Source organism: Pholcus phalangioides, unplaced genomic scaffold (genome assembly GCF_987345545.1).
Source record: "Pholcus phalangioides strain wild (caught in Gottingen) unplaced genomic scaffold, Ppha-v1.0 ptg000009l_1, whole genome shotgun sequence".
Lineage (NCBI taxonomy): Eukaryota > Metazoa > Arthropoda > Arachnida > Araneae > Pholcidae > Pholcus > Pholcus phalangioides.
In genome coordinates this window covers 43,706,909-43,734,613 of record NW_028301602.1, presented here as the reverse complement: position 1 = coordinate 43,734,613, position 27,705 = coordinate 43,706,909, and the positions used below count along the sequence as shown (strand labels likewise).

The 27,705-nt window shown below is 36.0% G+C and overlaps 1 protein-coding gene across 1 annotated transcript in view; it reads right to left on the bottom strand.

Moving 5' to 3' along the window:
* Nucleotides 1–27,705, bottom strand: part of LOC149083122 (BAI1-associated protein 3-like) — a 251,584-nt gene that overhangs the window by 58,074 nt on the left and 165,805 nt on the right. Inside the window, exons 3-7 of the mRNA XM_089236788.1 lie at nucleotides 21,287–21,374; nucleotides 9,547–9,630; nucleotides 3,119–3,286; nucleotides 2,948–3,014; nucleotides 635–905 (exon numbers count right to left, since the gene is read on the bottom strand). Of these exons, the coding sequence (XP_089092914.1) occupies nucleotides 635–905; nucleotides 2,948–3,014; nucleotides 3,119–3,286; nucleotides 9,547–9,630; nucleotides 21,287–21,374 (678 nt within the window). The remainder of the gene's footprint in view (nucleotides 1–634; nucleotides 906–2,947; nucleotides 3,015–3,118; nucleotides 3,287–9,546; nucleotides 9,631–21,286; nucleotides 21,375–27,705) is intronic.

Below are 27,705 nucleotides of genomic sequence, written 5' to 3'. Positions count from 1 at the left end.
CATGGAAATTAATTGAAAAATAGGAGGAAAACTGCGGATTGGATAGAAGTGGCGGATAAAAGGAAAAGACAGCCACAAAAAAGCAAAATGCATTTGTGCACAGGAGGTTTAAACTCACTAGAAGAACAATTAATATGCAGGGTCTGCCGGTAAGAACGCCATTATTTTAAAAATTTATATTTTCTTAAACTATTACACATAATATAATCTGCGATGCATAGAAATAAAGAAAAACATTCAAAGTTTTTCAACACCACTCAATAGATGGCAGCATTTCCGTAGAACGAGTGTCTGAAATTAAAAATGTGGTGACAGCGTGAGAATTTTTTTGTTTTTGTTTATTGGAATATGCAAAGGGTTGTTTCCGCTACTTCTGTGCGGTGTGCATTTAAAAAATTCTAACTGAAAAAAAACAAAAAAAAACAGAAGTGTGGTTCTGGAAATTTCAGTCACTGCGTTCTATGGAAGTTCTGCCATCTATTGATATTATAGGTGATATTATATGCAATAGTTTTTAAAACATAAATGTTTAAAATCGTGTCATTCGTTTGTGGAAACTCTGTTGTGTATATATATATATATTTTTTTTTTTTTTCCACATATAAAAAACGGCATTGTGCAGGTTTGTACTCACAATCGGAACTTTTCATTCCACCTCGGATTGAGAGTCTGAGGTTTGACGGATGTCGTGCGGATGAATTTGGCCGGGAGCGTGTCTATGATGATGCTATTGCTCCTGAGTCTGTCTTTCCTTTTGAGTGACGCGCCGAGCTTCTTCAGTCCACCTTGCCTACGAGAACTGCTGCTCCTGGTCATCGCCACGATCGTCTCTTCATCCGAACTGTTCCTTCTCTCCAGCAAGTTTTCTGGTTGTATGCCCAACATACAGTACGGATCGCTGAAGCCTTTTCAAAGCAATCAAGGGAAAAAAACACTTCAGTCATGTAGCGACTTATAACTTAGTCTCATATACTTGTGTAGTAAAAGTCGGAGCACGTGTTTTAAAACATCTATAAAACCAAGTCTACAAATTTACGTCAATATAAAGAAGAGATAAAGACGTATCAAAAGCTTAGGTAATGGAAAGAGATTCATACCCCGGATCCCGTAAAGCGATACGCAGTTCTGTTGAATTCCGTAGCGCGTTATGTGTCATTCCTGAATGTGTATTAACGGTTGAACTCTGGTGTTTAAGCCAAGAATTAATCTGAAAAGCACTTGAATATCACTTTGTGTACGCGTTCTTACGAAGACGGCGGTGTCAAGGAAAGCTGTATCACCATTGGCCAGTCCTCGAAATGCTCGTCGTGACATATTGGTCTTATTAATGATATTCATACTCTATTTACATGTTACGAACCATATCAGAAATATGGGTGAAACGAAGTGGCTGGACACTTCTCCACACCTGGCCAGACTTTGAACATTGGTCAAGATAACTATAACGCTTTTACTATAAACACACAGATAAATTATTGAGGGAACAGTTCTTTGTCCTGCCTACGCAAAAACCCAGATCTTTCGAAGAAGGATTGATGAAGACATCCATTAACTAAATCGTGTACCCATTCGAATGAGAAATTTTGTCTTCCTATCGGTAAGTTGAAACATAAAATATCTTCTTTAATATTTTTTATTTTGAATGGATTCGTCTCTGAATTTAATGATGAAACTATCTGCAAAAGAGGATCAGTTCCGAACAGGATTGCTCCGCTTCATCTTATTGCATCTTCATCAACTTATGTGCTGAAATTCAAGTACTGACGATCGAATGAGATCTTTGCACAAATTGTGCAAGAAGATCTTGTCACAAAAAATTAGCCGTGTTTTCAGAAATCCTTCAGATGTACACCAGGTAGTGAGTACTACTTAAGTGACTGTTTCGTTACGACAAAATCTTTGATTTTCCCAATCGAAGTTCACTTTAATGTATTCGAGAGAGGAAAAGTCAATTGAATTAAGTTTGATACCCAAATTTAAAAGCAAAAGTTACAGTAGGAAAAGTGCCTGAAATAAGAAGGGGAAAAGTTTCCATAAGCAAATATATATACGATGTGTTTTATATCTACCTTTTCTTATGCGTTTTTCATCGTTTCCCTAATTCAAGAAATATAGTAAATAAACTAAAAAATTTGAGTACATGGAAAAAAAAAAACAAGAAAAACACCACGTATAAATTTATGATTCGGTCTTGAGAATGAATGGCTTCATGATTTTTTCTGAAATGAATATTAAATTATTTCTTTTGCAACGTGTCTATTGTGGTAGAATTTACAATAGAAGGAGGACTGTTACGTGATAACAAGAGACAACCCTGTTTGAAGAAATTCTTTGCGACACGACAACCTGGAATTGTTTCTAACCAACTGATACTGCCGCAAACATCTGAATAATATATCCCCAAACATTTACGCTTATAAAATTCAAAGAATCAAGGGTCACTTTTAATACCTCAAAACCTACATACCAGCAAGTGCTCTAAGAACCCTTCACTGCAGACCTTATAAAAAAAAACATGTCTACATTTTTCTACCAGTATGGTTCCCGAAACCGAACGGCATACTCTGTACCAGGAGTCTACTCGGTCTTATCCATAGACGTATAATAGAATATTTATTGCCTATCTCATCCTTCTTTTCAGCATTTTTTCCCTCATTGCCCTCTTTCTTTTCACATCCAATCCATAAAATAATATATTGTCTTCCATCACCTCCCCCCCCCCAGGGATAATATCGCCCATATTGGGAAACACTGTCCCATAGAAATGAAGCTTTTACACTTTCAAATAAGGGATTGAATTTCATTATATTCTGTAGAATGTAGAAAAAGAAAAACCAAACAAACATAATAGCCACGATATTAAAACTCGGTATAATATCGTACGAATATTGATAAGAAAAAAAACAGCATTCATAATGTCGACAGCTGATGTAACGAATGTAATTACCATTAGGATCTTTTGCTTCCAAACCTTGTGCTTCTACGACGACGACGTTTAGCACTAGTATTGGTGGCTAAGAAAAAACAAAACAAAATCATTGACTCTCATGATGTAAATTTTCCCAACTAAACTTAGTCAATGGTATGATATGATGCGAGACAAGTTTCATTTACTGACCTTCTCGTCTTGAGCGATGGCCAAGAACCTCTTGTGGTCCGCCAGGGACATGCAAAAAGCTTCTTGCGCATATTCATACAGATCTTCCGCGTAAACTGAGTAACCGCTGCTATTAGCTCCGAGCTTGTGCTTTATAGTGTACAGCACTGCTATGTATAGCTCTTCCCACTAAAAAAAAAAAATAAATAAATTCCATTAACCCTTAAATGCATAGCTTTTTTTGCATTTGTGCAAAGAGTCCTTTAAACGTTTATTACTGCAGGTAGTTTGAAGATGAAAATTCAGAATCACATTTACACATAAGGTGAGGTAACATTCTTTCCGTTTTATATTTTGAATTTTTTTGCAGACTGTGTCTGGCTGTGATTTCGCTAATTTGTTAAAATGTTTTGTTTGCATCTCTCTCTCTCCCTCTTTTGTTTTACCTTGAAGTTCGCAATTCAATGTTTTTTCCGTTGCTATAGTTCTGAATCACAAAGATAGTTATATATTTGGAAAGTAATATTACATCAATGCACATTTTTTTATATGAGGTTTTTGAGGTTTTTACGTGCTCTTTGAGGCCCTGTATAAGCAGTACAATTTAAAATGGTTTTTTAAGTGGTTTTTCCGGTTTTTTATTATACGTGTTAGTAATTGTGAAAAAAAAAGTTACCAGCTCGAAAAAGAAAATAATGCACTGAGGGGTTAAATATGGCATTTTTTTTTTCCGATCAGAGAGGTACAATCCATTTTCATTATTACACTCAATTTTTATAGTTGATTCTTTATTGCAGTCATATTGTAGTCAAAAAAGCGAATTCATGGGGAAATGAAATATAGAATTTTGATTGAAAGAAATTCTTTTAAACTCATGTGATTCATGGTATAACGCTAATGATTTAACCCTTAAATCCATGATTTTGTTTTAGTTTTCACACAGTTTTTTACGTGTCAGTAACTAAGGAAAAAATAATCAGCTCGAAAAAAAACCATGTACAGTACTTAAAGATTAATTTTCAGAATAAAAAAAAACCTCTCTTCTGAACACAATTCGATCAGTTCCGTTAAATAAACTGGCTTTTTTGGCGACTACTACTAAACCACACATGCACCTCGTCCACACACATTTCATTTTTTTTACATTCTATTATTCATTTATTTAAATTCATTTATTTACATTCAAGGAAACATTCACCAGAATATCAACACTACTACTACGCTCTCTCTCTCTGCACCATACATGCACCTCTCAAACATTCTTCTGGGGGAATTTAATTGGTGCATGTGTCAGAAAATGTTATGTACACATGCGTATATCATGTGTGGATATATAAGTCCATGATGTAAGAGTTTCGAAATCAAACAAGTATACTACTACAGAAATGTTCTAAATGTTGATCAATAGGAGAAATGTGACATCATGCAAGTGCACCACTTTTCCATCGGAAAATATTTGAAGTTTTTCCCCCTCCACTTGAAAATATCTCTCTTCGATATTTTCACTTCCCACATTCAAATGCATAACGTCTTTTTTTTCGAAGTATTTATTTAATTTGACATGCGGTAGTTTATTAGCCAGTCATCACTTTGATTTTCATCTTTGATTACGTGATGATTTTCACACACACGATGTACACACACATCCCGGTGTTTGTCGAATCTATCTCAATCAAATATTTCCCGGAAACGGATGCACTGATTATATGTAGCTCGGTAACTTGGTGTAATACTATAATATTTTCTCGTGAGTTACACCTTTTCTAGTCCTTATATATATACTGATTCCGCCTTTTATCTATAACTAGCTCTAATACCCGTCAAACCAGACGCGACGCAGGCTCTGTACCTTCCGGGATGTAAGCCTTTTACCCGTGTGGGTTGGGTTAGCTCTAATACCCTTTTCTTCAATTACTTAAATTTCTTCTTTCTAAACAATAACTATAAAAAACAAATGTCCAATTATAGTCTACACGAGTTAACTCAAATGACCCGCCAGTAAGACATTTGCTCAGTGCTATGCAAAAAGCTTACATTATGCGCAGTAACTACCAATGTGGTAATATTCCCAGAATATTCCAGAATATTCCCAATAGTCCCAGAATTAACAACTGCTTGAAGCAGTATATTTCACATGCAAGGTGTCCCATAAGTTCGTAAATAGTTTAAAAATTCGTAAAAATTGAAGGAATTGGTGTATTTGAATGCGTTTTTTGCGAAAACGTTATTCGCACGAAGGGGAAAGTTTGTTTGGTACAGAAAAAAAAACAAAAAAAACTCGTTCAAACTTTTGTTGACAGAAGGTGCTGCACGAGAACAAATCCCTTGAAATATGCAAATCAGAGTCGTATAAAATGCCGGGTGCGCGATTAACAGCTCATTTCTGAATTTTCCTTTTATCGGCGCGTACAGGCTTATAGGGTTTTCATAGTGGTTATGATATTGGTGGATAAACACCATCTATTGGTGAAGTTGTTTTACCTCGGCCACGAATTGCCGGCTGAAGCTTTACAAACGCTTCGGACACAGAAGAGATTGAAGAAAGGTTCAGGTCCAGAATTCTGTGATTTACTTTCGTGTAGCGCCCTTTATCGACAGAAATTGGAAACATTTTTTTTTTCAACCAAAAAAAAAAAAATCCCCCTTCATGAGAATAACTTTTTCGCAAACCGCATTCAAAGACACCAATTTCTTTAATTTTTATGAATTTTATGGGGCACTCTGTATTCATTCCTCTATCTGAAAAGAATTTCGCTCGACACCACAAACGGGACTTTAATTAATCGATGCAGATGTCTTCTGGTCTGGACACTTGGAACAGGGCTATCTTAAAGATAAGTTCAGACAATTTCTTGATGGAAGAAATTGTCTGTTTTCTTCTTTTCTAGAAGAGTAAAAAAATCACGAAACTTCAAACTATCGTACTCGGATACGTTAAATTCAGTTGGATAAAAACGAGTGAATTGTGATTCAATGGATAACCAACGTCCATTTACGAAGTTTTTTTGTTTTTGTTTTAATCGTTGGAGATTGCAAGGTTGTTTTTCTTTTGAGTCTCAATCAAGGACGCGATACAGGAAACGCTACTTTTTGTGTTGAGTCTCGTAATGATGTGTGTACGAGTTTTTTTTTCTTTTTTTGCTGCCTACTGATTGTTAACATTGTCTTTTCTGGGTTCGATTGTTCATTTGAGTGAAAATTTCAACGACGATAGCTTGAATAAGAAAAGAGTTGCGAAAGAGGGAGTAAGTGTATGTATGAAAGAATGCCTGTCAAATACATACTCGTGTACCCCGAGGCCAAATACGAGATAGAAACCGCAGCTGAGTAATAAATAAAAGAATAAATGACTACAGATAACGTCATTCTTTATAGTCCGGCCATAAAGTAACGTGAGAATCTGGACGTTCTTTTTATTCTTTATAATTCCGTTGATCACCGCTATTTTTGACTGGATGGCAATGATGTCGCGGGGCAGGCATTTGTTTTTCTTTGCTATTTCGAGCCTAAAGGAATTCATAAAACACGGGGAAGGGCTTTAATATGACGTGAGTTGTGGTTTCCTCTATGATCATGCTAATATCCGTTCCCCAAATACGAAACTGTTTAATATTCTTTGTTTCTATTTCAATGTAATTTATGGTAAACGTATAATAATGCATTTTCCCTGTTACCTTATGTTGCGCAGGGCCGCCTCTAGGGTGTGTGTGTGTGTGTGTGAGACAGGTGCGGTCGAACCGGGCCACGCGCATTGTGAGACCACGCACTCACGGTAAATTACTTGGAGGCTTTCGCACATTCTGAAATAATTTCTTGCATTAATTTTGAAATTTTTGAAATAGTTTCTTGCATTAATTCTGAATATTCATCAATTCTAAAATTATTTCTGGCACTGATTTTGAATTTTCATCATTTCCGGAATTTTTTTTTTTACCGTGAATTCTATATTTTCATCCATTCTGGAATTATCACCCCCATTAATTCTGTGTTTTCATCAATTCTGGATTTTTTTTTCCTTCCGTAGATTCTGAATTTTTATCAATTCTGGAATTATTTCTTTCATTAGTTCTGAATTTTCATTGGCAATGGAATTTTTTTTCTTCAAATATTTTGAATTCATCAAATATAAAATTTTGATCAGTTTCGGGAATTGTTTCTTTCATTAGTTTAAAATCACCTTCAGTGTTTTTTCATTATTTCGCATATTTCAAGATAAATATTAAGATGGATTTCATCCCCCCCCTCCCCTCCGAAGCTCTCTCTTCCCTAGCGTTATTTCCCGCAATTGGAGATTTTAGCAATAATTGACAATTTCGCTTACCTTTGACATAGTTTTTGGCAAATTATTGGCATTTTTTCTCTCTCTCGCGCACGCGGTGATATTAGCAACCATTGGCAATTTTGTTTGTGTATATCTTTGGCATAATTTTTGACAATGGTTGGCTATTTCTTGTAATTTCCCGTATTTTTCTCTCGAAGAAATACGGTCAGTCATGTTTTTAGGTTTTTACGGCATATTTTTAGCTTTTTAGGGCATAAATTAATTTTTTATGTAGCATATTCTGTCGGTATTCGGTCCTAAAAATCCTAGCCCAACTAATTAGTAATTACGTATAAAAATGTCCTACAACTACTCCACGCTTAATAACTAACTCAAATCTATATTCGAAAAATCATTACGTTGATTCCATATTTAAAGAGAATAAAACCATTTCCAGAATGTACTAAATGGTGAAACAAAAGTTAGTCACGTATTAATTAGGATTAAGTCCTATTTCAGAAATTACCATTACAATGATCCATTGGAAAGAGGATTAAAAAACACTGATGAATGCTAATTTGTTTCTTTCTGATTCCGATTTCAAAAGACATCACATTATAAATTATAAGTAAATTTAAAACAATAAATTAAATCCATTTAAAAATTTTATGCGTTAAGTAATTTAAATAAGTTACTTTTTTTATTCTAGAGTTTTAGTGGTAATTTATCATTTCAATTTGTTGATTCGGAGTGAATGCAATATCAAATGAAGGTGAAAGAAAATACAATTATCACTGTTCTTTGAACAAATAAAACAGTTGAATTCGGTTATAACGACATCGAAGATTCTGCGAAATTTTGTCGTTAAAACCTATGTTCACGTTTTCAAGATCCTTTTTGACAAAACTTTGATCTGATGCAATCAAATACTGGGTATAATGTTGTTATTTCATTACGATTAGTGTGGCCATTCATATGTGATCAAGAAAAAATACGAAAAATTGGGATCGCAAGTACCGGATATCGCTAATTCTTGCCAAAAAATGCAGCTAATTGTTTGCGAAATTGCCAAATAATGCTTTAAAATAATCCATTTTCGAGAAATACAGTGCCAAAACTGTGAAATAAATATTTATAGTCATATTTATCTATAATACTTAGTGCTGCCCGAGTTTTCTCTATATACCGGGACTCTTGCAGAAGCAACAAACCATTGTAAAGAATTAAATACGTTTCCATTTTCAATTCCAGTAAAACTTTTGACGTAAAATGAGGGGAGGGGGTGATAATTATGAAAGGCCAAAATTACAGGAAAATACGGAAATGTCCCGTTTTCGGCTAATGTCAATGAGCCGAATATGCAATGCCGAAAATGAATATATATATATTCATTGAATATATACTTATGTATATCATTGAATTCATGAATACATATATATATTCGGCAATGAATATATATATATATATATATATATAATTATATCATGATATATATATATCATGCATTATAAAAGAGCAACTGAAAGAAACTAGGTTTATTTGAAACACTTCAGAAGTCAGAGTATAGCGCCAAAAAAAGCAGCTTTATACACATAACTCGAAATTATAAAATTAGAGATGAAATGAGAAGACGTTAAATAAAAATAAATTGAAAGAAATTGAAAAGAAATTGAAAAAGAAGGAATTCCCCCCCCCTGAAGAAAGGTTCCCCCTTGAGAACGACCTCCTCATTGATCCATATTGTTTTCCTTTTTTTCAATTTCTTCCAATTCATTTTAATTTTACATCTTCTCTCTCTTTCTCATTTCATCTCCATATAGAAAGAAATAGCATTAAAAACAGATATTCTAAAAAGTCAAGAGACACATCAAATTTCCTTTTGGCAGGACTCTGGTAATGCCTGCGTAATTCAAAAGATGAGCGCACTTAAATTTTTACTTTTCACAGTATTTGTATGCAATTATTGAACACTATTTTCTCTTCTACTAAACATGGGGGAAAAAATGAAAATGAGTGTTAGTATATTTTCAAAATTCAATGGAAAACACACACGATAAATACTAGTATTAAGAAGATCAATTTTCATTTCGATTTTAAATCATAAACATGAACAAAATGCCACGACTTATTCATTATTACTCGCATATGTATAACTAGTATAGCTATAATAATAAATTTTTGCTCAAACCTCTTTCTTGCCGATCTTGTAAGGTTGAACTTCGATTCCAAGTTCTCGTTCAGACGGCGGACTTTTTTCATTCTGAAGCTCCTCCTACGATCAAATATTCAAAATAAGAAAGAATATCCAGTAAAAACATGGGGCTTCAAATAAAAAAGGGATCAATTCATTTTTGCTTTTTCGGTTTTTCTGTTTGAGTGAATGTAAATGGTGATAGCTCGCGGGATTAAAGGTTCAATTCTTCCTATGGTCGGTTTTTTGAGGAATAGAGAGGGGATATACAGGGTGGGCAAAAAGTCCGTAGAAACTTTGAAAATTCATAAAAACCGGAAAAATAACTGAAATAAAAAACGGTTTGCACGGTTAGCATCGCTAGGTCACGGGAATTTTTTTAAGACAGGAAAAAAACCCTCAAAAACAGCCGATAGCTGGCGCTGACGTACGAAAGTCAAAGAAAAAACACTCAAATAACGAACAGAATGCCTCTAAATCGTTTATTACAGCAGTATGTGTTCCACATAACCCCCACCACAGGGGATAACACATTATCATACATTATACACATTATGTGTTATCCCCCGTTGGATGTTTTCTGAGTAATTTTTTCCTGTCTTAAAAAAATTCTCGTGACCTAGCGATGCTAACCCCGCAAACCGTTTTTTATTTCGGTTATTTTTCCGGTTTTTATGAATTTTTAAAGTTTTCACGGACTTTTTTGCCCACCCTGTATATAAAGATTCTCCTACAGAGGTCTATCCACCTTGACAGAAGTTTTTCTCAAACCCACGTTTCTTGAATCGACTGTAATAGACATTAACATTGATAAAACTGAACTATTATAAAATTCACCAAAACAAGGAAAAAAAAAGACAAAATGCATTAAAAAATAGTTGAATGGTCAAAAATATTTTTGAGAAATTAAAAGAAAATATCTTACCAAAGGGACAAAAAACTGGGAGTTCCCGGCCTGCACATGATGGTTATTTATAGTTACATCCATCTCTAACGACACGTTTCATATCAAGTTACCTTTTCGCACGTGCAAAAATCAAGACTCGACCTCACTTTAGAGCTTAAAGGCGATCAAGAACGAAAATAAAAAAAACGTCATGTCGCAGACGCGGCGCGTGCGCGGGCGTAGCTCTTATTTGTATATCAGTGGGATTCGTATGCCGTCATCGCATTGCACGATACTATAATGAAAATTTCGTTCAACCACCACGAACCATTCGTAAATAACCAGGCCTTGACAATTCAAGCGCTAAAACCCACGAGCATGACGAAATAAAGAAAAAAAATGTAAAAGGGAAGGAATGAGGTAAGGAACACGCGAAACGTAAAACCTACCGGAAGATTTGGTCACAGGATATCCATGAGTGTGTTTCACATTTTTTTATTATTCCATTATTTCTGGGATTTATTCATAATTTAGGTTTCGCTCTCCTCATCATATGTTTAGTCGCGGTGTCAAGGTCGAACGAATCGAATTCAAGGCCTCTATGTGTGTGTGGCTGATTTTTTTTCTCCATCTTTTCTTTTTCAAATGTTTCTGAAGATATGTGACGTGCGATGAAAAATCGTTCAACGCCCAAGAATATTTCGTAAACCTAAAAAAGTATAGGCGTTCCTCGTGCCGTATATAGGCACTTGATAGTGGGTATATTATTAGAAAAATAAATAATGAGAGACTATATGACTATAATTCTGAATGCCTGAAGTAAAAAAAAATCCCGACAGAAAATGTCAATATGGTTTTGATGACCATTACCAAAAAAAAAATTTTTTTTTTTTCAAAATCGTAATGTCTTCTTGCTCCCAGGCTACGTAGGTAATTCGATAACAGCAGCAATCAATTTATATTCAGAAAAATCACCACCGAAAAAGGCAAATTCAAAACTCCTAATGCATTTCGACACGCTATGAGTGCCGTCTTCAGAGGATAAAGAAATATCACTCTGACCAAGGACCCTACTTGGATTTATTACCAAATCTTAACTTTCGGTTGCTCAGCGGAAAGAAAAAAATATACGTCTGTCAAACGTCGTGACCAGAATAAAGCTGAGTGCCTACGTGTAAGTCTTCCATAACGTCCTGATTGCTGCTTGAGAAATGGAGCTATCTGATTGGTCTATTCGAATTTTCTTACAATTCCTGCTCGCAATGAATTTAAGTCGATCACTGAGATCGGTGATGTTGACTATTGTCATTTTATTAATTTATTTTTGAGAAATTTGAATCTATGGCCATCTTGCCAGCAGTAAGCGGCGATATGGTCAATTTTTCACACTCTTGATGTGAAAAAATTGACCACCGCGAGGGATGACGAAAAGATGCAAAACCAATGATATATGAAGGGAAATTTGAAGGAAAATTTCAAAAGATTTAAAAAAAAAAGAAAAAAAAAAAGAAAGGTATAGCGAGTTTGCCAAACATGGATCCTACGTGCGATGACAGAGCGCGCAAGAAAATAATGGTATTATGATTAAAATAAGCTTTTCCTGGGGAACTGCAAAACTGCAGTATTTTAATTCTAAAAAATGTTATAATCCTAAGTCCTTTAACGCCAATAGTGGTCACCATGATGAAGGAGATGTAGACCATTTATTAAGAAAATGGGTCTAGCGCTCTATTTAACTGTTTCACGGTCACGGTCACACTCTTGATTTTTAACATAACTTCTTGTGTTTGTCTATGTTTTTTCCAGCATTTTTGATTTTTTTCATGCTCACTGTGTTAAAAATCAAGAATGTCAAAAATCGACCATCACCACTTACTGCTGACAGGAGGGCCATAAGGAGCTTTGTATTTTCCTTGTATTTGCCTATTCCGTTGGTGATTTTTCTGGGTATTATTAGGCAAAGTTTACCTACTCTTTCAAATCAATTGATATGTTTAAAAAGAGAGGCTATAAGAGATCGTATACTAGAAATGATAGTGGTTGAGGGGTTTGCTTCATTTGATGGTTAACAATCTTGTAAATTCAACAGAAGAAAACATGCATAAATATTTGATGTAAGAAGAGATATTATCATGTACAAGGTTCATTCCATAAAAGCAAAAGTAAAATCATAAAAATCATTTTGGTTGGCAAAAAATAATTTATTATTTCTCAAAGTATCTGCCCTCAGATGGTATGCAATGGGGTTCCATCGTTCAATCCATTTTTCAAAGCAGGTAGCAAATGAAGTAAGTTTTACTGAAGCTATCTCAGTGATCCCTGCACAACTGAAATTTTTACCAGTTCACTTCTTAAAATTGAATGCAATATTAAAAATCATGCCACAACCCCTTTACAGTCTGGATTTTGCCTAAAGGTTTTTCTCAAATGCCTATTACAGAATGTACTGTAGAGTCATGCGAGAGAGAGAGAGACAAATCTCTAGTTCTTTTAACCCTTTAAGCGGCAATTAGAGATCACTAAACCCTTCCTTCAAAATGCCAGATCTTTTTTTTAATGAAGTAGGATTTCTTCCGATTTTCAGCAGGTGAAAATTAAGGAGGTATAGGGAAAGTTTCCGATTGAGAAATCGTTTTTACGAAAAAATAAAAACATCTGGGCTTGCCAATGCTAAAATAAGAGGCTTTTATGAAGGCGAGTTATCTCGTTATTGCCGCTTAAAGGATTAGAAAAATAGACGCCGAAAAAACTGGCATTACTTAATATCAAAACGGGAATTCCTGGGGCTCCCAAACACTTTTCCAACACATGAATTAAGTACATAGCAAAAACTTGAAAAACTTGCTTCTTTGAAACGCGAATGCAAAAAATATTGTAAATGTCAATCGCTTCTTTTAAAATTAAGGAAAAAAAACTCTTTGAAAGCGAATCTCCCAGATTTCAGTTTTTAGAGCATGTGTCCGTAAGATTTAAAAAAAATCTAGTCCACAAAAATTTCTGGAATTCTGTAGGAATTTTAAGACGGAATTTTTAGTGAAATGAACTTTCGTTATGGATGTTTGACTATTTCGTAGAAGTTTATGAATTCGAAAATTTGAAAAATAATTGCAAAAGTTTAAAAAGTTTAATTAAAAAATTTTTTTAATTGAGATTTTCCTGAAGTTAAGAGAGGCTACTAATGCCTCTACTTCAGCGCCTCACGACACAGTGCGTGAAATTAGGAAGGTGTGTCTCCAGTGGTGTAGATGGTAGCATGCTTGCCCGGTATGCACGAGGGCCTGGGTTCGAGTCCCGGTGGAGACGTGATGACTTTTCTTTCCGAGCTCGCCTCGGCATAATATCCGGAAAATAACTGTTTCCTTGAATTTTCTTAATTACTTGCAACTGGTCTACCGCTTTTATAAACATTTGTATATTTTGAAAATTTCAGCAATTTCGGTGGAGGGGTTCGTCTTCAACTTCGACTTGGTGTTAAAAAAAGTATCTCCACAGACCTTCAACATTATACGTTCAGCCCATTAGAATTCCATGAAAATATGGAAGGCAGATGGTAGCACCAGGGGGCAACATGGAACAAACATAATTCAGACAGCATAAATATGCGGGTTAATTTTCCATAAGCGTGGTCAACACCAACGTGGGGACTTTTTTTTTGGCGCCGAGCAATCGCCGCTTTTGTGGCGGTCAATTCAAGATGGCCAACAGAGAACGCACACAATTGCACAAAAAATTCAATTTATTACATGAAATCAATCTAATGTGCGAGAAATGTGGAAAACTACGGAGATGTTATACACAAAAAATTGAATTAACAAAATATGCGGTTAGTTTACAATTTTTGTTAATTGCATTTTTAATTGGGTTGCTATATTTCTGAAATATATGACATCCATATTTTTATGGACATCTTTTTCTCAGCCACCTCGTTGGGCATTTTGCCTGTTGTGGCGTTGTATTTGTATAATTAATGTGGTTTGATAAAGGGTTGCCAAAGCTAGCAAACACTGATTCGGCTGTCAAGGTTACCAATTTTGACACGAAAAAAAGTCGCCACGTTGGTGCTGATCACTCTTATGGAAAATTTACCTTTATTAAATGCGTTTGGACCCCTGCATATACACAGACGTTCCTACATGTAACCAATTCATTAGGAATTCTCCAGAGGGAGTGCTTACCACGAAAGTAGTAGTATATAGTGGTTTGTTTTAAAATTTTATGGACAAGCTCTAAAACACTGCGATCTGAGGAAATCGTATTCGAAGATTTATTTCCTTAATACTTTTACGTCGTCTCTCTCTCATTTTTTGAGAAACAATTGAAATGCAATTTTCGAAATTTGATTTTTGTGATGAGGTGAAATATTTTTTAAAGTTCATTCTATAAAAATTATTTTTTGGAACCTAAAGGGTCGTTATACCCCTGAAGGATGAAACTATAGTAATATATATATATATAATAATTCTACTGGAGAAAAAGAGGAGCTATTATAATGATTGCTGCAACTCACGCCAAGCACATGAATTGGTTTTGTGGACATGAAGAATCAAAATCTCACTTACCTCTTCAGACATGATTAGACTTCAAGGTAGTATCAATTAAACCATACACAAAGAAACCTTTCTTTAGACGGAAAGGCAAATCATAAATAACTTACTAATTTTTTTCTACCAGAGATTGTATTAAGAAATAAAAATAGAAAGCAATCGCGATGAACAAAAAGGCTATAAGGATCGATTCTGATATTCAATGAATGCGCTGTCGAGCACTTTTTTGCTCTGTGAAGAGAATGCAACCGTTAATGCACCAAAAGACGAACAAGAAAACGCATTAAAGGGGAAAAAACACTTCTTGAAGGGGAAAGAGTTGTGGGATTCTAATTCGAGCGATGCACTCAAGATCTCTCTCTCTCTCTCTATTTTTTGTTTTTAATTTATTAAAAACCTCTTCTTTTGGCCAACTTTTAGGATTGGTTGTTTGTTGTGACTGTTGGCAATGCCAACATTTTTTTTTTTACCCTCGTCTCTCTCTTATAAGCGACGTGGGCGTATCTCACGTATAAGTTGCTTTGCAACTTTCATAAGAATGCAACCTTTACTTTTTTTTTTATTTGCCATTATTTCGTGCCACTTTCTCCTTTTGTCGAAACAATTAGTAAATGCAGACTTTCATTGCTCCGTCCATTCATTTGAATTATTCGTGTCTTTTCTTGTGAAAGAGGCGGCTTACGTGGTGGTACCATTACGAGAACGAATCCATTTCTCTCTATCTTTCTCCCTTTTCTTGATCTCGAGACAAAAAAAAAAAATCTGTGACCTCAATATCCTTTTTGGTATCTAAAAAGTCCGTCTATCAATTATTTGATAGAAAATTTCGAAGTCTATGGATTCATTAATTCATTTTACTTTTTTTATTCAATTGTCATTCCATCGAGAAAGTATGTGGGGGGATGGACGAATTTCTTTTATTACATTTCCTAGAAATAATAAGGCACATGAGTGACGGTGAAAGCGGGTACCAATTAAGATTCAGTCTTCCATCGAAATTATATATGCGCATATGATGTTTTTTCTCCCCAGTAAAATAAATGATCGACTTTCTACTTTGATTTTCATTGAAAAAATAAAAGAAAAAGGCTTTTAATACGAAATTTCTAAGAAAAGAATTTTTCCAAACGAAAAAAAAAAGATGCTGGGAAGAGACGAGAAAGAAAAAATTGTCTGATTTCTTTGCAACGTCGTGAAATTGTCGACATTTTTTTTTTTGTTAAAACTATTGGAAATACCTTTATAGGTGTTTTCTTTTTTTTTGTATTCTTTTATCTTGTTTTTAAATAAAAGAACATTATTTTTCATGCCATGAGATTAGTAGTCTGTGAAAATTTCTGATTGTCTATAAAAGATTTTTTAATGTTTTGTTTCAGTCGGAGGTTATACATTAATAAGTGTAAAAGGGCGTGAAAGGAAACACAAGCACTGAAACACAGGTGCTACACGCATTACCACCGGGTAGGCCAAAGATTCCGAATCTTTTATGGTAGTTCTTTCATTCTGTTCAAATTCAATAAAATCACCATCTTGAGAAGGTGATTTGATTAAATGCCCCACCGCTGAAAGATATCAATTACAGAAAATTGGAAAGGAAACCATAATATTTTGCGCCTTTGTTCCACGAACTTATTAAATTGGGCCATAGAAACACGATAAATTATTTAATTAGCGGTGATAGACTGGAAAATAAGACGAATGGAAATAGGGAAAATAAAATCCTATAAAGACTCAGGGAGCATAGCAAACAGGGGAGGGGGAGAGGTATGACATTTTACTGGCGAACCGTTGCTCCTAAGAAGGTATAATATATATTAGAAAAAGTTTCCAAATAATGCACAGTACTCAGATATGTCATTCACGTTTCAAGGGGTCGTTTAGTTATTAAAATAAAAAAAATAAGTTGGAGGGAACTTGGGGAAAAAACAGCGAGCGTGTGGGATTTTTTTTTTTTTTTTGGCATCAGCGGAAACTGGGCAATAACTTTTTAATTTTGTTTTGGGGCACACGGGGAACGTATAAAAAAGTTATTTTAGTAACTATACGACCCCTTGAAACGTTAATGACATATCTGAGCACTACTCGTTGTTTGGAAAGTTTTTCTAACTGGAAGTATACCTCTAGGATCAACGGTTCGAAAGTACAATGCCATATACCCCCCGTTTGCTATGCAACCTGTATGTTTGTTATTTTCGATTGACTTTTATTTATAATAGAGTTGAAAAAAGAATCCTCCCAGTTGTTTGAAAAGATTTTTTTTGTTTTATTTTCCCACATTCCTCTTTTCCAAGGTGTCAAAACCGGGGGTGGGGGGGAAGGGAGGTACTCGAGCAACCACAAAACTTCCTATCACGCTATTCGTGGCTCCCACATCCTGGAACAGGGCCCCTAGGATGAGATCTTTGGCGGGCCCCCAGACCAGACTTTTCACGATCCCCTTTATAGGGAATTTATGGCGTAAAAAAGTAAAAAAATGATGAGAATCGTCCCGGGCCCCGTTAGCCTCCCCCTTGTGGGGGCCATGACGCTATTGAGCAGCCCCAGAATCAATTCAAAAATCATAATATTTTCACAGGCGCATTTGTGGTTTTGCCGCTACACGAATTTTTCGCCGCCCTTCTCCCATTCCTGTCTAATTTCCTTGACTACTCTTTTCTCGAATTTGCCACACCGTGCTATAACCCGTTTGGCCTCTCCCCACTCCTGCAAGCACACCTGTCTCTAAGTCACTCTTTTGGTCACTCCCATGCTCACACACTTTCTATGTCACTTTTTTTAGTCATTCACATGCATGTATGGGTGAATACTGTTTTGGGCCCTCACATGCATGTATACTGCTTTGGGCACTCAAATGCTTGCACACTGTTTTGGTCACTCACATATTTGCACACTGTTTTGGTCACTCACATATTTGCACACTGTTTTGGTCACTCACATATTTGCACATGTTCCAGTCCTCTCTTTTGGTTGCTCCCTGACATGGTTCTTTGCTTTACAGGTCACTGTTTTGGTCACTCACATACTTGCACATGTTCCAGTCCTCTCTTTTGGTTGCTCCCTGACATGGTTCTTTGCTTTACAGGTCACTCTTTTGCTAATTTACACATACTCTATATTTCGTTTTTTTTTTTTTCCTTTCAGTCATTCACATGCTGGTACGCGCTCTAGGTCACTCACTGACCGAGTCACTTACAGTCTCGGCAGATTTATTTAAGGTTATACAAATTTTACCACCTTTCTCCCACTCCATTAATTTTCTTGGCCCCTCATTCCCAACCTCGGCTTAAGCTCCCTCGTGTAAATACGCCAATGAGCACCCGCAGGTCTATAACACTTTCGACGTCCCTGCCCCAAGTCAATCCAAATTTAAAGTTGAATACCGTATTTAGCAATGCATATCATGTTATGCTTGATGTATGCCTATTATAATGGAAAAATTTGTTTATGAGAGAGAGATTGCATCTTGTTTTCTTTAATTTATTCCTACATTCAACAAAATCCATGCATCATTAAATAATATTACCGGAGTAATGAGCACTTCTAGAAATTTTGTAGTTTTTAAACGAAACTGCAGATGGCGCTATATCCCGATCCAAGAACAAGATGAATATTTTATGCACGTACGGAACAGCAATTGACAATTCCAAAAGTTACAAAATATTATTGAATAATTTATTTCTAAAATGAAGCACAAAAAGAAAAACTGATAACGAACGAAAATCTGGAACGGACAAGTGAACATTTTATGTAAAAACAGTTTTGGCACGTTTCACTTCTTAATTGGATACTTATTTTTATTTAAATAAATTCAGTTTTTTTTCATACAAAAAGAAATAAAAAGATGATTTTTTAAAAAAATTTCTTTCGCTGCAAATAAAATTTACCCTGTGAAAGGCTCAACGAGAAACAAAAATCACAATATTAAAAAAAAAATTGCATGCAGATCGTTTCGCAATTCTCTCAGTTCTAGCAAACTAACAAAAAACTTTTTGTTTTGCGTATTTTCGCTACTGAAATCCCCTACATAGGCGGAGCGGAGATAGACTTGGAAGTCTGGGGGGGGGGGCATGGTCATTATTGCTGGGAAGGGGTCATTAGGGGGCTCCTACGCCCCCCCCGTATCTTCACCCATGATCCCCTACTGCAGCCATAGATCTCGGAAGAGTGGGGCCCATACACTTTGCTCTAAGTGAAGAGATATGTGACCATATATGTGTATTTTTGAGCCTTTCAGTCCATAAATTTATTAGAAAATCAAACTTGACCCTTAAATGCTTAACTTTGCACATGTACAAAGGGTTCATAAAACGTTCATTACTGCAGCCAATCAGAACCGCCTTTTACATACGTGAGGTCATATACTTTAAATTTTATATTTTAAATTTGCTGGTAGATGTATGCCCAACATAACGACAACAACTCTTTGTTTGTTGCAGAGCACGTGTGGCTGTGATTTCGCTAATTTGTTGAAATGTTTTGTTTTCACTTCTTTTTCTTTACAATGACGTTTGCAACCCGATTTTTTTCCTTACCGTAGTTTGAATCACAGAAAGTAATATTATTTCAATACATTTATTTTATGTGTGATTTTTGAGGCTGTGCACGTCTTTAATACGTCTCAGCTGTACAATTCAAAATAACATATATAGGCCTAACTCGTGTATAAGCCGACCCTCCTCCTCACTTCAGGACAACCAAAACCACAATAAATTCTAAGCCCGCGTATAAATCAACGCATTTTAGAGACAAAAAAAGATTCGAACTTTTTTTTTCATGCCGTCTTCAATTCCATCCATCGCATTGCCGTCTTAACGCTTGGTCCTACCCGGCCACGGCCCGGGGGCCTCAAGGGAAGAAGGGGCCCCACAAAAATGAGATCTGGTTGAAATTTTCTAGAATTAACCAGGTAGGGCCTCAGAAAAATCACTTGGCCCGAGGGCCCCATAATGGTCTTAAGATGGTCCTGGTCCATCGTGTTATTAATACAAAACTTTTTAAAAGATTTGATGATGATTCCGGTTTAAACAGAATTCCACTCCCAGCACCGCTTTTTGTTGTTTCTTTATATTCGGAATTCCTCCATCTGGTCCACAAATTCTTTGAACAATCCTTAAAAGACTTTTCGATGCACACACATCTAAAGGCTCTCTCTTTCTTTCAATTCTTTCAAACCGAGCACAATACAGGGCTATCGCCATGGGCAATTCACTACCTAGTGAGTTGTGCCGGAAGTGTATGTGTGTTCCTAACAGTCTGAGTGCGTATCTAGTGTTGTGTATGATTTTTAACTGCTGCCATATATATTCCTTGAAGTGTAATGACTGAATATTTGTACTATTTGTAAGCCTGTTGGTCTCTGTGGCAAGACTTTCTAACGGGGCTCGTATTTGCGCCACGAAATTGGGAACCAGAGAAAACCAACTACATCTAACGGCTGTAAAATCGGCGTTAGTCCACCTGGTATCAAATCCACAGACGGTTATGATCTTTTTTTTGCTTTTTCTTTAACATAATTGGTTCTGTGAGGTTTGGGAATAGCTACAAAAATCTACTGATTAGTAGCATATCTATAGCTACAAAAATTGCTCTACTGATTTTAGTGACGCCGTCTATCGTGGTCCATTTACATGGCGGATGCTCAAGCTAGCTGAATATAATCCGGAGTCCATGCAGCTATATGATTTGATGGGGTAGGGGGGGGGGGTTGGATATTTTCTTCTCAAAAGCTGACCAGTACATAAGTCAACCCCCCAAATTAAGGAATAACATCTTCAACAAAAAGGCTGAATGACGATGATATATAGGTTTTTGAAATGATATTTCTCCGGCTTTTTTTTTCAATACGCGTCATTAGCTATGAAAGAATTATCAGCCCGAAAAAAAAACCTGAGCATTCAAGGATTAAAGAAGCATAATAAGGAACTCTGTCCAGGATGCAGGGCCTCGCACTGCAACATGTAAATGGATATGATTCTCATCATGTTGAGTATAATACCTACTACTACTACTACTAACCACACATGTACCTCGTCCATATTCCTCTGCGGAACCTCTAATGAATTGGTACATGCAGGAATGTGTGTGTACGTGTAGTGAAACCTGACGTAAAGTTTGTTTCTGTGTAATGCTTGTTATGTGTAGTGCTGCCATCTGCCACCAGTTTTCCTAACTATGAGTGAAGTGTAATGATTGATTAATTAATCGTTGTAGGCCTGTACTGTAGTATAAGTACTGTAAATGTAAGTGTACTGTAGGCCTGTACTGTAGCATAATACCTGCGTAACTACCGTAGTGTAAAAAGTCTTACCTCCCTCGTAGCTTGTAGACGTCGATTTTCTTGTTTCCAGGAGAGAGCCGTGAAATTCTCAAAGAAGTTGCCATCTGCCTCGTTCAACCTGGTTACAAATGCAATTCACCGAAACATTAGTTCAACATGCACATTACATTGATTTTGTATATATATATATATATATATATATATATATATATATATATACGTATAACATACATTATAAAAGAAAATAATTTCAATTTAAAGTTAATTTTCAATCTAATTTCAAATTCTAATATTAGTATTAGAATTCTGAAAAATATATTTTGTAGATAACTATCAGGAATTAAAAAAACATGCAATAATGTAAATGATTTTCTTAATGCATTTTTGCTGACTTTTTAAATGTCTTGAGTGGCAACGGTTATCCATCTTCCTCTTTTTATGGGTTTCATACTTCACCCACGTTTTTCGAACCGGAATTATTTTACCGAAACCCATTCTAAAGTAATTATTTAAGGCAATTTTTGAATTCAAATAGGACCTCCCAAATCCGGACACTTCGCTCGAGTACGTTTTTTTTTTCTCAACCGGGGACTCTTTTTTTCATTTTCATTAAAATTTTGTTTCGGCCTCTTCTAATACATCGGCTATTTAATTTCTTTTTTGTACCACTTCCTTCGGTGTCCACTATGATTTTCGGATTTCTGGGAAACAATGCTGGCAAATGTGGGTCTCAATGAATGTGATTAATCCGAAAGTCAGTTTTCATCAAAAGAACTTTTCTTTTTAATTTTATTTCTTCGCTCTGTGTAGTTAAACCTTTATGTTTCAGAACTTGTCCACTGCTCTTTCTCTGTGCTTATCTAAATGAATTTCATACGTGCCGAAAACATCAAGTGATGTGGCAGGTATAAGGTGCAAACTGAAACATGATACTACCATTATGTATACGTTAGAAAGTTGAACTTTTGGAAAATATAGAACGCGGAATACCAGTACGAATGTTGGAGCCGGTCCCCAATTTGAAAAAGTCTCTCTGCAGAAAGCAGGCAGACCTATAACACGATACTGACATAACATGAAAATTCAAGCATTTCCATCTTACATCATTTCCATTTACTTCAAAAAATGGAAAATGTTAAACACAACTCGACAACATTAATACGTAAGGGCCACACATACACTCAGAACGCAAATCCGTTAGAAATTCCATAGAGGAATGTGTAGGAGGTGCATGTACGATTGAGTAGTACGAGTATTGTTTGTGGAGAACGTGGAATCGAATTTAAGATCTTCACAAAAACAAAACAAAAATTTCTGATCCGCGCAAGGAATCTGCTCCAGAGAGATTTTGAGCTATCAGTTTTCAAAAAGCATTTTAAATTAACAGAAATTGGTTAAGATAGCATATACAAATGTATTTTCTTTCGATATTCTATTTGTTTCAGAAAAATATTTAAAATAATTTTAATTTTTGATCTTCTTGGGGGTGGTTAGAGGGCTATTAGGTACACCTCTGCACATAATTATAAAAGAAAAAAAATTGGTGATCAAATTCTAGAAGCGATTCGATTTCTAAAAACCATATGAGGAATGCTCGAATTGAGGTAATGAATCCTGTGAATTACTAACATTGAATCTGCTGATATTAGGAAAAAGTTTCGGACGTAATAATATACAAATTCTAAATACTGTAATGATAATTTTTGTTGGATTCAATTACCATTCAAAGTGACTGTTGCACTCTATACGATGCTGATAATGACTTATAAATTACAAACTTGAAACGACAAAGCCAATTGAAAATAATTTCCCACCCAAATAATCATCTCAAGCTCAAAAGGTTCATTTAGTTCATGTCGTGAATAGAAACGTATGGAGTACAGTACTCGAATTGATGAAGGTGACGACGATGATTCCAGGAGCAAATTGCCAAGTTGCAATCAATCTTGAACGTTAACAAAAACAGTATTAATTACCAATGCGATCAATATTTAGGAACTGTAGCAAGATAACTATTCGTACCGCTGAGAAAGATGTGTTTAGGGATTCATATTAATGTCCCGTCTCTTTCAATAAGGTCATTAATTTTAGTGCTATAGTGCACGCCGCTTAATGCGATCACGTCTTAATGTGATCCCAAGCCCGATTATGGCATTGTGAACCTGTGAATACCGAAATTTTTTGTCAATAAGGAAGAACTCTGATCTACGTAGTCTTGCAGATTGGTAACGGTTATAATTATAGGACAAAAATGAGTCTGCTTCAACCTTAACTTCAAAATATGCAGAAAGAAAAAAAATTTCCGCAGAAAAAAAACTGATAACATAAACCGAAATCCTGATAACTGGAATTGAATTTTTTCCCATGCTATGATATCGGTCCGTTCGTGTTCACCAACACGCATCAAAATTCGATCTTTTGTTGAGAATTTGTTGAGGAGTAGGAAATACTCCTAAATTTTTTAAATAATGAACTTTTAATAGAGAGAGTTATTTCTCACAAAAATAAAAAAATACTCCCCACCCCACTTTTTACAGAAATATCCTTCATAACTTGAAAGAGGAGGGGATATATTACTCTTCAAAATAATTTTTTCGGATAACACTGGTCCGTTCTGTACTTGGCAACAGCGATAACAGAACCCAAATGAAAACATTATCCGTGATGCTGATAAGTGGTGTCCACTGTAGTAGCAGAAAAATATGGAATTTTGTTGTACTCATTTCCTTCTAGACTCTAAAGGGAAATGAGAGAGTACAAGGGATTCCATATTCTCTCTCTAAACTTTAGACACACAGAAATGTACATAATTATGAAGCAATATTTTATTAGCAGACTGAATGACTGACTCTCGTCTACATTTGAGCGGTAAAATAAGTCCTTTTGTTCGTGAAGTGATGGTCGAATTTCGAGGCAAATTATTCCCACTAATTATTTCGAAAACTCTGGGCGAAGGAAAGTACTTGTTGTTTCACGTCGCATGTAAACTAATCGAAAACATTTCAAGAGGAATAAAGTTTCTCCATTCGTTCACAAAGCCTTAGTCATCGAGATTTTCAATAACTGAGAGAGAAATAACCGAATTATACTATCCTAGGTTTCCTAATTACACAACGAATAAATCGTCTCAATTTATTATCGGAAGTATGTGTATTTTCGGCAATATATTCCATACAGCAGACGGTGTTTCCGGAATTGCGAAATGCCGATTTTGTTATAGAATATTAAATCAGTTTTAAACTCGGCCTATATAGAAAATTTAAAGTGTATCGAATACCGACGTATTATTTGGAAGAGACGTTGACGTGGCAAAAACAGAAGAGAAGCATATGAACTAGAATTCAGTCAGTTAATTAAAAACTCATAGAAGTTGTCAACTCTTTGGTGACACAACTCGTTGTTTCCTAATGAGTGTTCGGCGTCAAACTTCTCGGATAAGATTTTTTTTTCTAACGGCTACTTTTAACTGTCTCTTGTCATTTTCCATTAAATGGAAACTTTACAGTCATTTAAATTCGAGTGCAGTTCTTAAATTTGTCTGATATATCTCAAGGAAAAAGAAAAAAACACTTAAAAAAAATATAATGAAGTTGCATTGGCTGGACGTTTTTCCGTATTTTTCATGTCAATGAAACATAAAATTCTGTGTGTGCGCAAGTTGTTGCGATGCATACATAATATATAGGTCGCACAGGAATGATTGACCCAAATGTAGTCAAGGGGTGGAAATTATTTTATTCATAAAAACTTAATGTTACGTTAATTAGACATACTCCCCATTCAAGTCTATGCACTTCTGCTGAGAGTTTCCGAATGGCTGTGGCGAACCATTCCATGGGTGTGTTGGTACACCATCCTAGGCTTCTTGGGACACGCGAGTTTGATCCATGTTCCATTCCATAGATTGGCGTTTCTTATTGGGTATTTAATTGGGTAGTAACCACGACTTCTCGTCACAACCCGTAACCAGTCGCATGAAGAAGTGATCCATGTCTTCATATGGCATCGCAAGAAATTCTCTGCGTATGGTGGCACGTTTCTGCTTCTGATGAAGTGTGACTGCACGCGGCACCCACTGCGCGCACACTTTCTCAAACTTCAAACCGTTGTGAACAATTCATTACGATGTTCCTCGAGCAAGTCCTTGTTTCGTTCTGTAACAAATGTTATGCGCCTGCTCGCCATAATCAAACTCGATACGGCGTCCCAGTTGCTGCTGCACGCGATGTGCTCATATCTTTGGCTGCACTTTCCTGTCCACTATTGAACTTGACCAACCAGCGGGACACAATTCGCCTTGACGGTGCTCTGTCTTTGCACACAGACACCATACGACGATGAATACTACCACCTCTTGAAATACCACGTAAAAACCATACTGTCTATCGCTAGCCATGATAATCACATTCCATCTTTGCTTGCAATGTTGGTGATGGGAAGAGTTTACTTTTTGGTGTTTTACTGTCCTGCGGATTTTGTTTACTACGTGAGAGGGCTTGAATCAATCATTTCTGTGCGACCTAAGTACGTAGGCAGTGCCAGCAACTGTGAGCTTTGACTCCAGTTAGGTTCGACTGTCCATGTACACTCCTGTTCGCGCACACAAGCTCTAAGGAAAGAGGTTCGTTTCCTGCGAAGCAAGCATAGTGGTCTATCGTGCTCATCCGTGAGAGGACGTATAATACGCATTATAATAAGTTAAAAAAAAATAGGGTAGGCTGTCGAGATACTGCCAGAAGAATTGAATTGAACATTCTTTGAATCCTCCACAAGTCACTCTCAAATCGTTTTCGGTGCTTCAAAAACAATTTATTAGCATATCTCACATTATTTTGAGAAGAAAGAAAAAATTTTGGACCATAATTCCTCTCAAATGCTCCTCATTGGCGTTTATTTCACTTCATTCTGGTAGAACGAAACAAGACGAATCCAACGATACCTTACACGAGGTGATAGCAGGCCTGGGTCCCAATCTATACCAATTTTCGATAGGAGACACAATTGGAGCTGAAAAACAAACAGGAATATTCCGCTTTTTTTTAAAAATTGACATATTTGCCTATTTTTTTTTTTAACTATAAAAACATCTGTGGACATCGGAAATATGTCAAGGGGTTTGCCGTACACGTATTCTCTTTAGACGCTTCCTTTGCGACGACGACGACGACGCACTCACCACCAAGTAATGTGAATGTCACCACGGGATTTTCATTTCGTTTCTTTCTTGTCTTTTACGGCACATATTTTTGCATTCATGTTGAATTTTTTGTCTTCCGAAGAGTTCGATATATTGATCGAGATGCTGGACCCCATCGGTGTCCAGAACACCATGAAATTCGCATTCGGCCACGGAATATTCCTCTCTATAATAAAGAGAAAAAAAAATACCTCTCTCTCTCTGTCTTCTTCTCTGGTTCAGAATATCTCTCAGGATACGTCCAGGAATATTTCTCTGCGTTTGTAGACTTTCCACTTTATTTTTTTGCAAGTAAGTATATCTCATGCGGACGAACTTCAGTCGTGCTTTCTGTGATATCTATAGCTTTTCACATCCTCCTCTCTTAGCCTTAGGAGTAAAGTTTCAATACAGTATCTCTGAGAAAAGTACTACTATCCAATACGTAGAGGTTCTCCTCTCTTCGATATCGGGGATATGTCAAGATAACCGTCGTTTTCCGGTTGACATGTCTGTTGCCACCACTCTGAAAAATACTATTTTTCTCTCCACACCCTTGTGGGTAATGGTGGATCTCTTTCCTTCCTGAAGTTGTTTTGAAAATCCAAAAGACGGAGAGCACACACACATATCTCTCCCCCTCATTCTTAAACGTCTAGATGTCACATATTCTTCTCCACCGTTCCACTGAATCGTAGTTTGGTGGTGAAATGATAATTTCGTCTTTGGCCTCGCATTTGGTTGCAGAATCGCAGATACCGTTTTTACTCGCATATAGGCCGAGGTATCATTTTAGATAATATAATAGTTTCAAATAAAGGGGAGAAACTAGCTTTATATTAATTTAACTCCTTAATTCCGTTTATTGTAAGATAGCAGCATAAGAATTTCAGGGGTTCTGAATAAATTCTAGGGGCTCAGAATGGTAATACAAAATAGTGCGAGTTCTTGAGCACCCACTGCTCCCCCGGCTTTGATGACACTGTCGGGATCCCTGCGTCTGGGCTAGGGCTATGGATCAAACAGGCGTCCCCAAAGTATTGAAAACGTTCATAGTTCTGACATTATGTCTTTCATAATTTTTAACAATTCTGGACCAATTTCTCCCGTTAGTTTTCGATTGTTGTGATAAACATTTCCGTACTTAATGTCGTAATCGGTCCGTAGTATTCACTGTGATCTATGTACGCGTGGAGCTGCTTTTGCAATGGTTTTTCCCATAGTGAAGGCAAATGTATCAGTATGTTGATCAGTTTCTTTCAGCTGACTAGAT